Source organism: Perca flavescens, chromosome 23, assembly GCF_004354835.1.
Source record: "Perca flavescens isolate YP-PL-M2 chromosome 23, PFLA_1.0, whole genome shotgun sequence".
In the NCBI taxonomy this organism is placed as follows: Eukaryota; Metazoa; Chordata; class Actinopteri; order Perciformes; family Percidae; genus Perca; species Perca flavescens.
In genome coordinates, this window is record NC_041353.1 from 18,092,821 (window position 1) to 18,106,107 (window position 13,287).

Sequence of the window (13,287 nt, forward strand, 5' to 3'; positions counted from 1 at the left end):
TTGGCAAAATAGCTTATTCAGGGGTCTCATGTCTGTGTTTACTTTTCAAGAGAAGCATTAAATCATTTTTGTAAAACAATGTTTTTTTTGGAAAACTTTAGGCGGCTTGTGCTGGTTACCCCGATATATATTGTTTAGTCGAGTCACATTTCCCAAATTTCTACAACAGAGGTGCCAAGTGCAAAGTTTGCAATTCATTAGCTACAATAACTAATTCAGGGGGCTACTTTCTGTGGCTACTTTCAGTGGAACTCAAAGGAAAGTGTTTAAGGGGATTTATGTGCTTTTATGTGGTTTCGGAGGCTGGCACTGCTTGTTGCAATATACAGTGTTTTGCTGGATTTCCTGAATCACCACAACTGAAGGGGCTAGTGCAAAGTTTGCATGACCCATAGTTGGAGCGACCACAATTATGAGATGAAGACCTAGGTTAGTCTAATGCTGATGATTGTGATGAATCTAAAAAGGTCAAATGTAGGCTAACACTTTAAATGTACAATTGAATTTTCATGAGAAAGACCTGCTACATAGTGAGAGCTTAGAAATAAGAACAAGATTCAACTTGAGTCGCTCTTGTCCTAGATCAGTATTGCATAGAGGACATGTCTGGAGTCAAGTGACATTATTTCGATAAGAGCGAAGCCATCTCAAGTATTCATATTCCTCTGAATTTCACCACTGGAACTGAAACTGCACTGAAAACAAGCCAAACAACCTTAACCAAAGGCCAGGTTTCTTCACTTGCTAGGATTTGAATCCCTTACAAACACATTCGCAATGTGTTCCCTTTCTAGTTAATGAGCTCTCCTTTCAGCACCAGGGGACAGCTCCCAGCACTCCAAACACACAAACACACACACACCCTCATAAAGTCATTGTTTGGTCGGGCTCAGCCTCAAAGCAGTACAGCAAAGTTAAACAAAGAATCTGTCTGGTCTTGTGAATGCAGCCTTTAGGCACGGAGTACAAAGCTCGGGACTGACTCGCTTGATCAGAATGCGAGGGAGATACTTCATTAGACCTTCCATGACTGTGATGTAGTAGAGACGCAGGCAGGACATTTTCTGGTACTAAATAGCTGGTTGTGATGGAGGAAGCTAATTAGTGGCTAATGGAGCATCCTCGAAAATGTGGCGTGAGGAAAGGAAAAAACTCCCCCAAATAAAGTGGTGGGAGTGCTGATTGAATTTAGTGGGTAAAAGCAGGTTGTGCCCTTTCTTAATTAAATTCAGTAAAGTGTGCCTAATAAGTGTAAGACATTGGATTTTGACAATTGTTATCCAAAAACAAATTATCCCATACTATACCATGTGGTTGTTTTTATGATGTAACTTCAAATCAGTCATGAAATTCTATGACTTCAAGTTGTTATAAAATGCACAAATGTCAAGCCGAAACCAATTCATTTCTTTAACACTTGACATTTTAGTGATGTGATTTCCACCTTACAGAACGACAATATTCGCATAAACAAACTCCTCAATAAGTCTACACTTAGCTTCCACCTAGTTACGACGATCTAATTATATAAACCCACCAATTAATTATCAAACCTCCAGGTAATAATTAAATGTTATCACAATGTTATTAACCTTGCTACAACATTTGAAACTGCTGGATCATTTAGCCAGAAAACGTATACACACGCTATTATACACACACTGTGAGGGTGTGTGCTTTTGTGTGTCTGTCCGTGACAGAATGGATTATGACTAACTAAGGCTGAAGACATCAGAACAGATTTCTTATAAGAAAAACATTTCATGGCTCTTTTTTAATCTTTTAAATCGAACCGTCGCCACACAGAGAGCACAGAAAGAATCCATTGGTAGCTGTGATAGTTTGTCTACTCAACTGTCCTTGGAAATGGAGTAAAACTCTCTACAGAGAAGCAAAAATGCAGTAAAACTTGCTCATCAACCTGCTGCTTTTCTTATCTTTCAAGTTTATTTTTCAACAGTAAGATGCCATAACCTGTACATGTCTTGGCTGCAACTGTTAAAAATGTAACGGGAACCTAATCAAAAACGTTTATTTGTGTTATGGGTTGTGTAAAGAAAAGTACCACTGGCTGATATCTCTTATCATGATAGGATTCTTTAAACTCTCAAATATCAATATCGGCCGGGCTTACTAACAAGTCGCTATATCAAATTAAAAGGTGATAATATGTCACTGTTGTGTCCACACTTTGTTTTTGCTGCCCCAAAGTTGCCCCTAAAAAGATTTAAGGTTTAAAGATAACATTTTCATTGTCACTGTCAATAATCAATGAAATGTATCTATTGCTACATATCTTTTAATAAAATCAGATTAAAACAACATCACAAAACCCACAGCCAGTGTGGTTTAAAATTGCAATTATAGCTGATAGCGTGCTAGCTCGGCTATCCCCGGCAGTCACTCAGTCTAGTCCAAGATTGGTTGGAGTAATTAACTCCTTTGCTTGATTATAAAATATATCTCCTCCTTACTCATCACAAATCACACATCCAAGACAGATTACAAGTACGAGAGAACAATTTCTCCTCCAAGATTAAAACATCTTTCTACAACTATCCTGTGCAGCAAGAAAGCCTCTTATTTTGAGAGGGTTGACAAGGATTCATCAATAACTTGACAATTTCAAACAGTCTGGTTCAATCCCATCTGCTTGCTCAGACTATAGCAACAGCTTGTATCACGAAACAGACCCTGTTCCCAGGCAAAGGTCAGATCAACAACAAGGTCCGGTTATGGGTAGAAATACAGGGAGGCAAGGCTTGGCAGTGTAAAAACAGCTCTGATGACCTTTTTGGCGAGTTCAGTTCAGACATGCAAAGCAGTTAGCTTTCCTGAGAACTGGCGGTCACGTTAAAGTTGAGTGTGCAGGTGACGGGCTCCGCCAGAATAATTGCATGCAATGCAAATGCCTTATTAGCGTCTCCAGTAGCTAATTGTGGCGCCAGAATGTGTTAATTATCTATCAGGGCCAGCTTGTTCATGCTTGTGTAATAAAGATGATTGTATGGGAAAAGATTGCAATAGCACAAGCGGAGGGGATACTTATAATGTAACAGCTGAAATGACCTGTGCAATTGGTCTGCACATACTATCTATCAGAGCTTGAAAATTAAGTGTGAAGCTGCTGCATTTTCTGCATTTTTCTTTCCCTTACCCTTTCATTATTGGAATTTATAAACAATAAAGAACACTCAACTGGCATTACTGCCACAATTGTTACAGTACATGCATATTATAAATTCAAACTGGCTGTTGATGGGCACCCATCTCCATAAAAACTAATGGTTGATAACAGTTAATGGTCCATTAACTGTGTTGTGACTCTGTTACATTCCAATCTCTAAAAACTCTGAACAAAGCCTATCTCATCTGATTTCATTAGTATCATAAATTTGGAACATCAATTGTTGCAATGTTTTCCTTTCTGAAGATTCATCTGCGCTGAGGAGAGCGCTTACTACTCTCAAAGGAGGCGGCGGACGAGTGCCATCAACGTAGCGCTCAGATTGGAAAGCCAGTTTTAACAGCTCTTTTCACAGAGGATGTAACTCATAAGTAAGAGCAGCCACTATAAATAATTTGGGGGTACGTTGAATTCTGATCAAAAGGCGAGTTGCATGTAAAAGCATGCAGAGACAGGCAAAGAGAGGGGTGATTCAAGAGAGGAGAAAGCCGAGCTCATGCAGGGAAGGAAGAAGCAAGGAGGGAGGGAGCCAATCAGATATATGCAACTCTGACATCAGTGAACTTATTGACACCAAAAATCTCTCTTTGAGGCCTGTGGCCTTAAGGTGCACTTAAGTTGATTCTGACCTCTGAATGGGAAATGTTAAAATCAATAAAGTCAGCCAACCATTAGCATTGTACGTGCTGCCAGTGGGGTGAGATACATTGACTTGTTTCCAATTAAGAGCAACTTTGTCTTTACATCAGTGACAGTGTTGATGTATAGGCTAACGTAGTGTGACAGGTCTTTACAAGTACATTTTTAGTAATTAGTTTGACTTGCTTTCACAACATGCAACAGTTTGTTGGGTTAAAACGCAATTTAGGCTAAAAGAAAAACTGGGGAAATGCTCAAACAAGACTCTGGTTATGACACAGTGAAGGGACAGAGAGCATGTTGGACCCATGTCTTACCAAGCCCCACTCCGACGATGAGCCTCCCCGCCAGGAGAACCTCTTTGCCAGGGGCGGTGCTCAGCACGATCCCACCGACGGAGAAGAAGAAGCTGGCCAGCAGTATGCACACTCTGCGCCCGAAGAGCCCGTTGAGGAAGCCGCCCAGCAGGGCAGACAGGGCGGCCGCGGCCACAGTACTTGAAATGAGCAGCTCTTGCCACAGAGCGCTCAGGTCCAGCTCCTTCTTCAGCAGGAGCATCGCCCCGGAGATCACCCCGGTGTCGTAGCCGAACAAGAAGCCCCCCAGGGCGGAGAACGCGGCCAGGACGTAGACGAAGCCGGGCGTGACATCCTGCTGGAACTGCTTGCGGGCAGCCCTCTCCAGGTCCCCGGTGGAAGTGGTGGGTGCTGCTGGCGCACCTGCGGTCGAGGTCGCGGCGGAGGCGCCCTGGCTGCTGAGGCTGGCGCTGGACGGAGCCTTGATCAGACTCCGCTCTCCTCCGTCGCTCACTTTCTTCCACCGCTCGCCCATCAGGTTGCTCATACTACGGAGATTGTAGTCATGGTCGACCTGTTTGCGCGACATATGGGAAATACAACACAGGACAGGGCTGCTTAGTTGTATTTGATGCCTCAAAAAAAGAAAAGAAAAACACACTTAACTAATTTTCCCACCCCACCCCCCTCAGTTTGGAGTTACTGCCGCGTTGGTTATCCACTCCCAAAGACAACGCTGGCTGCCGGATAAAGTTGTTCTCCGGGGTTTGTGTGTATCAATGCGTCACACCCATGTGGTCCTGATGGGAGAGTTGAAGAAGAGTGGGGAGGAAAGGTAAGATAGGAGGCGTGTAGTGGAGCAGTTCGTCACTACTAGCATCGGCATGACGCAAATAAATATTGTTTTGGAAGCATGATGCTGGTAGTTGATCGTTTACGGCGAGGTTTTAGTCTGCTACAATTCAATTAAATCATTGAAATGTTTATCGGCCTACTGGAAACAGAAAACAATACAGTAGGCTCCACTAAAATCCCTATTGAAATATAAATATAGAACAATTAAACGTGCATGTATGCTGTTTACAGTTGATCATGATGCATGGCTTTATGAAAAACTGTGACAACATTTAATTTTGGGGTACAAGCCAAATCAAACCAAAAGTTCTAACAACGTATTGTGTGAAACGTTAAGCATTGCATATAGGCTACAAATACAGATTCATGCAACCTATATATTAAACTACAGTATGTCTGTTAAATATACAGTAGAATTTTAATGATTTAAAAAAAAATTCAAATAGGCATTATATCACCATATTTCGCCTGTTACTGTACAACAAGCTGCTTCTGGCATAATAGAAAAACGGCTGCCCCCTGCAGGTCTGACTCTAGTATTACAGGTCCATAATGACAGTCAGGGGACTTCTCACACACTGACAGACATACTGGAGGTTTTTTGGGCAATAACATCTCTGTACAGCTGATAACCTTGTTTAAACATACATACGCATTAATGAAAGAACTGGGTAGCCATGGTATATTTCAGTGCTTTTTAAGTAGGAAATTATAGTGTTGCCACAGGGGTTGTCTTCAGGTATCAAGCGTTTCAGCCATGACGATCACTGCTGGAAGAAATGTGACACAATACTTTTAAAAATGACTTTCATCATCAATCAATCAATCTGCAGATTATCTTTTTGATAAATCAATTAATAGTTCAGCCACTGTTTAGTTTGTGCTTTGCCGGCACAATGGCCAAAAATAAATGATTGCGTGACTAAAGGTGAGAGTTAGTTAGTGAGTCACAATAATCTGAATTTGAAATCAAAACTACCTTATCACTATGTTCTGGTTAAAAAAAAACAACAGAAAAATATGTATATTCCATCGTTCAGTAATTGTTTTTGCAAATTTGTCATTCAATAAAAAAAAAAAAACTACCTTATCAGAATATTCACTTTTACTCAACCACCATTACTGAAGAAAACTACACCCACAACACCATGTTCTAGGAAATTAGGGCAACAACTAACAAATATTTCCATTATGGATTAATCTGCCAGTTATATTCCTTTATTAGTCATTTATAAAATGTCATAAAATGGTGAAAAATGCAATTTTCCGAAGCCCAAAGTGATACCATTAAATGGCTTGTTTTATCAAACCAATGATCCACAACTTAAATATATTTTGTTTACTATCACATAAGACAAAGAAAAGCAGCAAATCCTCACAATTAAGGAGCTGTAACAAGGCAATGACCGTCATTCTTGCTTGAAAAAAATGTCTTAAATGATTGATTATCAAATTATCTGCCCTTATCAGACCCCAAGCTAAAGCCTAACTGTCCTTTTGAAGCTAAAAGCTGAACAAACTGTCTCCATGAACTAATGAAAACTAACTAATAATAATAATAGTAAATGCATTTATATGTGGAGGGGACGAATATGTGGACAGTGGTGTCACACAAAATGGAGAATGAGTACAGCCTCATAATGGCTCATGATTGAGCCCATTAGAGAAGGAGGGCAATAATGGGACAAGTTTCCTGCACACATAATGCTGTACATGGTTTCATGGTAAAAACCTATAATGTCTCTTTTAGGGAGATGAACCTTGTGACTCCAGCTGAGTACCAGGGCCCAAGGGTGGTGATTTGCGTCAGTCATTCTGCCGATCCGTCTTACACTTGACAACTACTGGCCAGATTCTGTAAAATAAGGTATATGGATCACAGCTAAGATTTTGGCAACCTTAGATTTCCACCAGCGCCAATAGCCTCAATACATTTCCACACAGTCATACACAGGGAGGGAATATTGAAAATGCATGCATTACATTTACTTAACACATTTGTGCTCCTAAGAGGATAAAAAAAAAAAACTAAACTCTTTCCTCTTTAATCAGGACACTTGATATCTTATTTTTCTGATTGCCAAGCTTCAACTGAGTCATTTATTACCAAGTTTTCATAATCAATAAGCCTAATCCTCAAAACACCCCCATGAACATTGCTGCACTAAACACATACCAAGTCTGTCAGGCTAGCTGAAGTACAATGTTACAGGGAAACTACGGGCTTAAGAAAACCCAATCCCCTGTCTTTGTGTAAACCAGCCGCAAAAAGAAGAAACTGGGGGAGAAACTATGTGTAAGGACCGGTCCCATTGAGGTAACAGAGCAGTATCTGTTTGACAGCAGGCATTTTTGACATATAATAATATTGTACTGTAGTAGTAATAGCAAAGGTGTAATTAAAAACATAACAAAGTCCTTACATTTAGGTGAGCGAGTTCCAGGGTACTGTATTGTTCAAGCTGTCTCACAGGACTGGCTCACTGAGGCATTTAATGGAACAGATCCCTAACTAATTAATGCTATTAGTTACACCTGTGCTTTTTCTCCTACAGGCTACAAATCAAAATGTCTGCTGTCTGCTTTGGATGCTTTTGATGTTAAAGCTTCAACACTCAAGATCAACAACTTTTATATATTTTATACTGTATCAGCATGAATCAAATGGTTAACGTTACATGTGACACGAACACAGTGATGAACCCACTGATAATTATCACCAAACTGCAGTTCTACACAGAGCTTTTTAGCTCCTTTTAGCTCATTGTTTAACTTTTCTAGTACAGTTCAGTCTCACTGTCTGATGAACCTTCTGTATCCTAACAGTTACCTGTCCACCACCAAACAGACACAGTTAGCAACTGTGTTAATAGTTCACTAGTTCAATTATGCTGCGTTCCAGACAACAGGAACCTAGCTAGCTAGCTAGCTATGCTCGGAACTAAAAAAAGTCTGACCTCCTACCGTTGCCAAAATGGCACCAAGAGGATGGCACCCTTCTCTTAATACATCCATGGATGGCACTCTCTAACGTTAACGTTAGCTACCTTAAAATTAAAGCAACATATAAACCCATGAGAATTATCACCCAACTCTGAAATTTTACACAACTTTTTAGCTTGTTTTAGCGTCTTTTTTGTTTTGTTTTAGAGCACTTTAAATGTAGGTTCAGTCTCACCACTCTGATTAACCTTGTTTCCAGCAGCAGGTAACAGTAGCTTTCTGTTTTAGCAACAAAAAACAGATACATCTTCTGTATGCTAACGTTAACGTTTCATGTCCAGCACAAATGGCAAGTTAGCATTTAACGTTAGTTAGCTGGTGAAAAGTCAAAAACAAGTCGAAAGCCACCAGCTAAAAGACCCAGGTATATTTTCCTGGAGTTTGTGAAGACCAAACCAGTGAGAAATGGACAGTGAATATTGGACTTACTTTTGCTGGTGGCAAAAAAACAGGATTCCAGGTATGTTCCTCCAAGTCTTCTAAATGTCTTCTAAGTAGCTAGCTACCTAGTTAACGTTAACTTAAAGTAAACTTTAGGCAACTGCTTGCTGACACTTTAGCCAAAACTAGCTAGCCTTTTAAGGTGATAATATGTTGTTTTTTTATGTCAAGACTAGCTGTCAGTTTGTTTTAAAGCTCTTCTGCCTCCTAGTAACGTCAATGTAGCTTTAAGACATCAAAAATATTATATATTTTGCAATGTGCTAAACAAAACAAAAAATAAATTTCTTTGCCAACACTCTGATTTAACGCTAGCTAGCTTAAAATCAAGGCTAATTATGCTGAAAATTAAAGAGGTCGACAGCATTGACCAATGATAATTATCGCCCAACCTTGCAGTTTAAAAAAATGGTATGGCCTCTTAGCTAACATTGTTTTTGTTTTATTGGGCATTTACTTTAACGTTACAGATTAGTTTCACTGCTCTCATTAACCATGTGTCCAACAGCCACATGCAGCAGCTGTTTTCATCAACAATGCTCTGATAAACCCACTGTACTACCTGCCCAGCTCCAAACAGTTAGCAGCTAGTTAGCTGGTGAAGAAATTCAGCTAGAAGACAGCTAGAAGCTAAAACACACTGCATTGTAAAAGTATGTATAATCATTAAAATTGACTTAAAGTACAAAAGTAGTGATATTGCAGTATAATGTTTCTGGATTACTGCTGCATTAATGTGTATGTTGCATTTTACTGTTGTAGATTTTCAAGGTTCATTTTAACTCCTTTATATATTGTTGGGTAGTTTAAAGGTCCCATGACATGGTGCTCTTTGGATGCTTTTATATAGACCTTAGTGGACCCCTAATACTGTATCTGAAGTCTTTTTCCCGAAATTCAGCCTTGGTGCAGAATTACAGCCACAAGAGCTAGTCCCACGATGAGCTTTCCTTATAGCTGAGACACACCAATCAGACGGCCGACCGTCGACAGAAAAGCCAGTCGGAATGATCAGTCGGGTCCCCGAGGTCAAAAAAACTGCCTCGGAACACACTGAGGCGATACCGACTTGAGAAACGTAATACGTCTCCATAGCAGCAGGTGGCGCTACTCTGTATTGTTGCCCAAGAAATGAAAACCGGCAGCTGATAGGATGAACGCGTCACATGGGTTTGTTTTCTCCGGAAATTCAAAGGGGAGGTGGAGGGTGGGGGTGTGCCACTTTGCTCGTTTGAAAGCCAGGATGTCTCTCTCTCATGGGTGGGCCAAATTCTCTGGGCGGGCAAAGCAGAGAAAGGGGAGGTAACCCAGGGCTCGGTTTACACCTATCGCCATTTCTAGCCACTGGGGGACCATAGACAGGCCGGGGGAATGCATATTCATGTTTAAAAACCTCATAAAGTGAAATTTTCATGCCATGGGACCTTTAATCTACAGCAATGCATCATATTATGTAGGATCATCGAATCGTTTGTAGGGTCGCTGTCCTTCGAGAACCACAAATCACTAAACATCAACTTTTTATTGTGTCAGAAAACAGCACTCTTTTCAGCTTAAGATACAATATTTACCTCTGAAATATAGGCTAATGGAGTAGAACTATTGAGTAGCAGAAGTTGAAAACACCCAAGTAAAGTACAAGTATCCTGAATTTGTACAGAACTTGAGTAAATTTACTTAGTTATATTTCTCCACTGTTAATGCTATTTCTGAGTTTATTAATGGGTTCTTGCTTCATCCAAATATACCCAATAATTTATTTTGACTGACCAAACATATTTCCCATGTCTATGATGTGATGTTTTAATCCTTAATGTAGTGTGCTTTACTCTTATTGACTCTATATTTCGTTTATGTTGAGAGTAGCAGAGGACTTTGAAATTGGTGCATTAAAAGCACAAATTGATTCATAAAAAATGTGTCTCTTGCTGTGGGCTTACTGATAAGTCTTTGTTTTCTGTGGAAAATAAGGGACGACTGGCTTTTTTGCTACATAACTGTTTTGACGGAGCCTTTTATGGCAGGCACAGTGAGTTATTTATTATGCCAGTGAAGTGTCAGCAAAACACTATGATTTATTGTCCCTTGCCAATATTGGACAGTTTGTGATTTAGCCTACTGTAGAAGTATTTTAGACTGTATTTAGCTACTTAAAACACTACTTACATTTGAATTTAGTTTGACCTTCAACCAATCCCAAGTTACTGCAGTTATAGTTTAGTAATAGTTCACTGTTCACAATATATATATTATATCACATACTGTCATAATTTATCATATTATACTATATTATGTTAATATGTTCTTCTGATTTGTGTGTCATATTCTATATTACAGTGATATTACATATATATTTAATACAGAGCCATAATTGAATCATGTCATCAGTCTGGTAACAGACTTTCACTACTGTCACTTTAACCATACTGTACCACTGTAACTTGACCGTGTCCATATATTTTTTTCTATACCTTTTATTATTTATTCTTTTACTTTTCTCTATGTATCTGTACTACTACTGTCTTTGTACTGCTGTAACAACCAAATGTCCCCTCTTGGGATCAATAAGGGTTTATCTTATCTTATTTTAGTTACAGTTTAGTTACATGCAGTGAAAGTACTCATTAGTACAAATAATATCTACCCACAATTTAATTGGCTCAAAATATCTCAAATGACGGGTGGAGGGTTAGGGTGATACAGCTCGGCTTTAATAAAGCCTGCTGATGTGTTGATAAGCCACTTCATCCGTATATCACCTCACTGATATAGGTTAACAATCTTTTTAACTCAGTTTGCAGTTCTAAGTATAATCTTTGCATGAAAAGAAATCTGAGTAGCTGCAGGTCTTCAAACGTCATGGGGTACTCTCCCTCAGCTTTCAAACTGAAAAACAACTAACTACATCCTGGTTCATGCACATTTATCATTTTGTCCATCTGGATAAGGTCTGGTTCATCAGTGTTTGCTAAAGGCAGCACCTCTTTGTTCATAGTACAGGAATTAATATTTTACCCATTATGTATGAGATAATGACACAAATTTTAACATTTTTTGACAGGAAACAAGAGGTTTAAAGGGTTACAGTAAAAGAACAGGCTGAAGTTTCAAACTCTCTTTAGCAGTTCATGTTGAGTCTTCTGTAATGTGTCTGTGCGTCCATCCTCAACTCTCTCTTTCACACACACTCACAATTTCCCACGGGAGTAAATAGAGGAATTTTTGTGATTTCCACATTTCTGCTGTTTACCAAGTAATGTTTAATCTGAGTTATTTTTTTTTTTTATCTCTAGTTTCCTGGTACAGGGTGGGTGGTTAAAGGTGTGTGCGTATGGACACTGCTTATATAAGCCATTTGGTGGACTGTCTGTGCAGTTCATCCTGGTTTCACAGCAAGAGCATCAGACAGCATGACCTCACAGCGATGGATGCTGGCATTCTGCTTTTCACTGGCCTCAGGTACCATGCAAATGTTTATTTAATCATTGGAATACAAATTAATTCTTCTAATCAGAAAAAGTGGCAGGGAACAAGAATATTTCAAAATCTTTCAAAAATGTTAGCCTAAAATATGTCAAACAAAAGAGACCACAACTACTACTGAATTTTTGCATTAACAGCAAAATTATTAAGATGCAGTATTTTATAATTTGCTATATTGTATCAAATTATATGTTGTTTTTCATGGTTGTTTTTTTTTTAACCAGTCTGGAGTTGGAAAAAAATAATGTGCATCAGTGTAACATGAAGTGGTGGAATAAAGTAAATTTTACTCAAAACCTGTACTTACGTACACATTTTAGGTGCTTGTACGTATTTCAATTTCATGCTGCTGCCGTACAATTCAAAAACCAAAATTATTTTTTTTACTCTACTACATTTACAGTATATGACAGCTTCAGTTAATAGTTTCTTTACAAATTAAAAGTTTACACAAAACTTACGATGATCGTATAAGATATGATGCACTGTTGTAGATTAAACCACTTAGTACCATTCAATTGTCCAATAATATAATTAGTTAATTATTTTTACACTGACAGGATCAATTTATTCTCAATGATGAGTACTTTTACTTTTGATATTAAAGTAGAGTCAGCTAATAATACTTTTACTTAGGTGGCATTTTCAGTACAGGAGTTTAACTTGTAATGGAGCATTTAATATTGCGCAATTACAACTTTTACTTTTTTAAAGGTGCCCTGCCACACATATTTCATTACTTTGTGGTACTGTCTGAAGTTCTACCATGGACTTTCTAAAAAATGTTTGGACAAAATGCCTTGGTTACCTTGTTTCAAGCCATTCTAGCGTGGTATAGAAAGCCTGCAGGAAAGAACAGCTTGATATGTGTCAGTTCTCATTAAAATTCAATAAGCTAAGCTGCTTGACTTTGATTGGCTAACAGCTAGCCAATGAGAGCCTGGCTATCAGCATCCTTTACCCAGCGAAACTAGGCGAGCTCATGAATAGTATTAGTAATAATTTTATATTATAAATCACTGTATTTCTCTTCTAGTTTTAAGCCCAGGGGAATCGGTCACAACAACAGAAACTCAGAAATGTGAGTATACAGTACGTGAATCAATCAATCTTGATCTGTTAATTATACGGATACATGTATACATGGGTTGTATATTTATGAAAGTCATTCTGTTGTATCACAGTTTAATTTCTCTGAAATTGTTTTATTGTGTCTTTTGTAAAATATTTTTTATTTTATTTGGTTTATTTTATCCAATAGTATTTTATTCTATTTCTTACTATTTATTTGATGCTTTCTGGAACTAGGCACAAGCTAATTACACTGCATGTTGTACTGTAACGCGATTTGTGATGTATAGACTTGAAATAATAGTTGATCAT

The 13,287-nt window shown here is 38.6% G+C and overlaps 2 protein-coding genes across 13 annotated transcripts in view; one reads left to right on the top strand and one right to left on the bottom strand.

The window, feature by feature from the left end:
• The window catches only part of slc2a13a (solute carrier family 2 member 13a), a 78,253-nt gene extending 69,243 nt beyond the window's left edge, over positions 1-9,010 (bottom strand). Inside the window, exons 1-3 of one of the 12 annotated variants that reach the window (XM_028571311.1) lie at positions 8,410-9,010; positions 6,738-6,832; positions 4,144-4,696 (exon numbers count right to left, since the gene is read on the bottom strand). In XM_028571311.1, coding sequence (XP_028427112.1) covers positions 4,144-4,696; positions 6,738-6,791 — 607 coding nt within the window. In that variant the 5' untranslated portion in view covers positions 6,792-6,832; positions 8,410-9,010. The other 11 variants (XM_028571319.1, XM_028571312.1, XM_028571316.1 and 8 more) reach the window with 11 other exon arrangements.
• LOC114550516 (mucin-19) overlaps positions 7,672-13,287 on the top strand; it is a 28,500-nt gene continuing 22,884 nt past the window's right edge. The window contains exons 1-3 of the mRNA XM_028571324.1: positions 7,672-8,440; positions 11,715-11,880; positions 12,941-12,985. Of these exons, the coding sequence (XP_028427125.1) occupies positions 11,832-11,880; positions 12,941-12,985 (94 nt within the window). The 5' untranslated portion in view covers positions 7,672-8,440; positions 11,715-11,831. The remainder of the gene's footprint in view (positions 8,441-11,714; positions 11,881-12,940; positions 12,986-13,287) is intronic.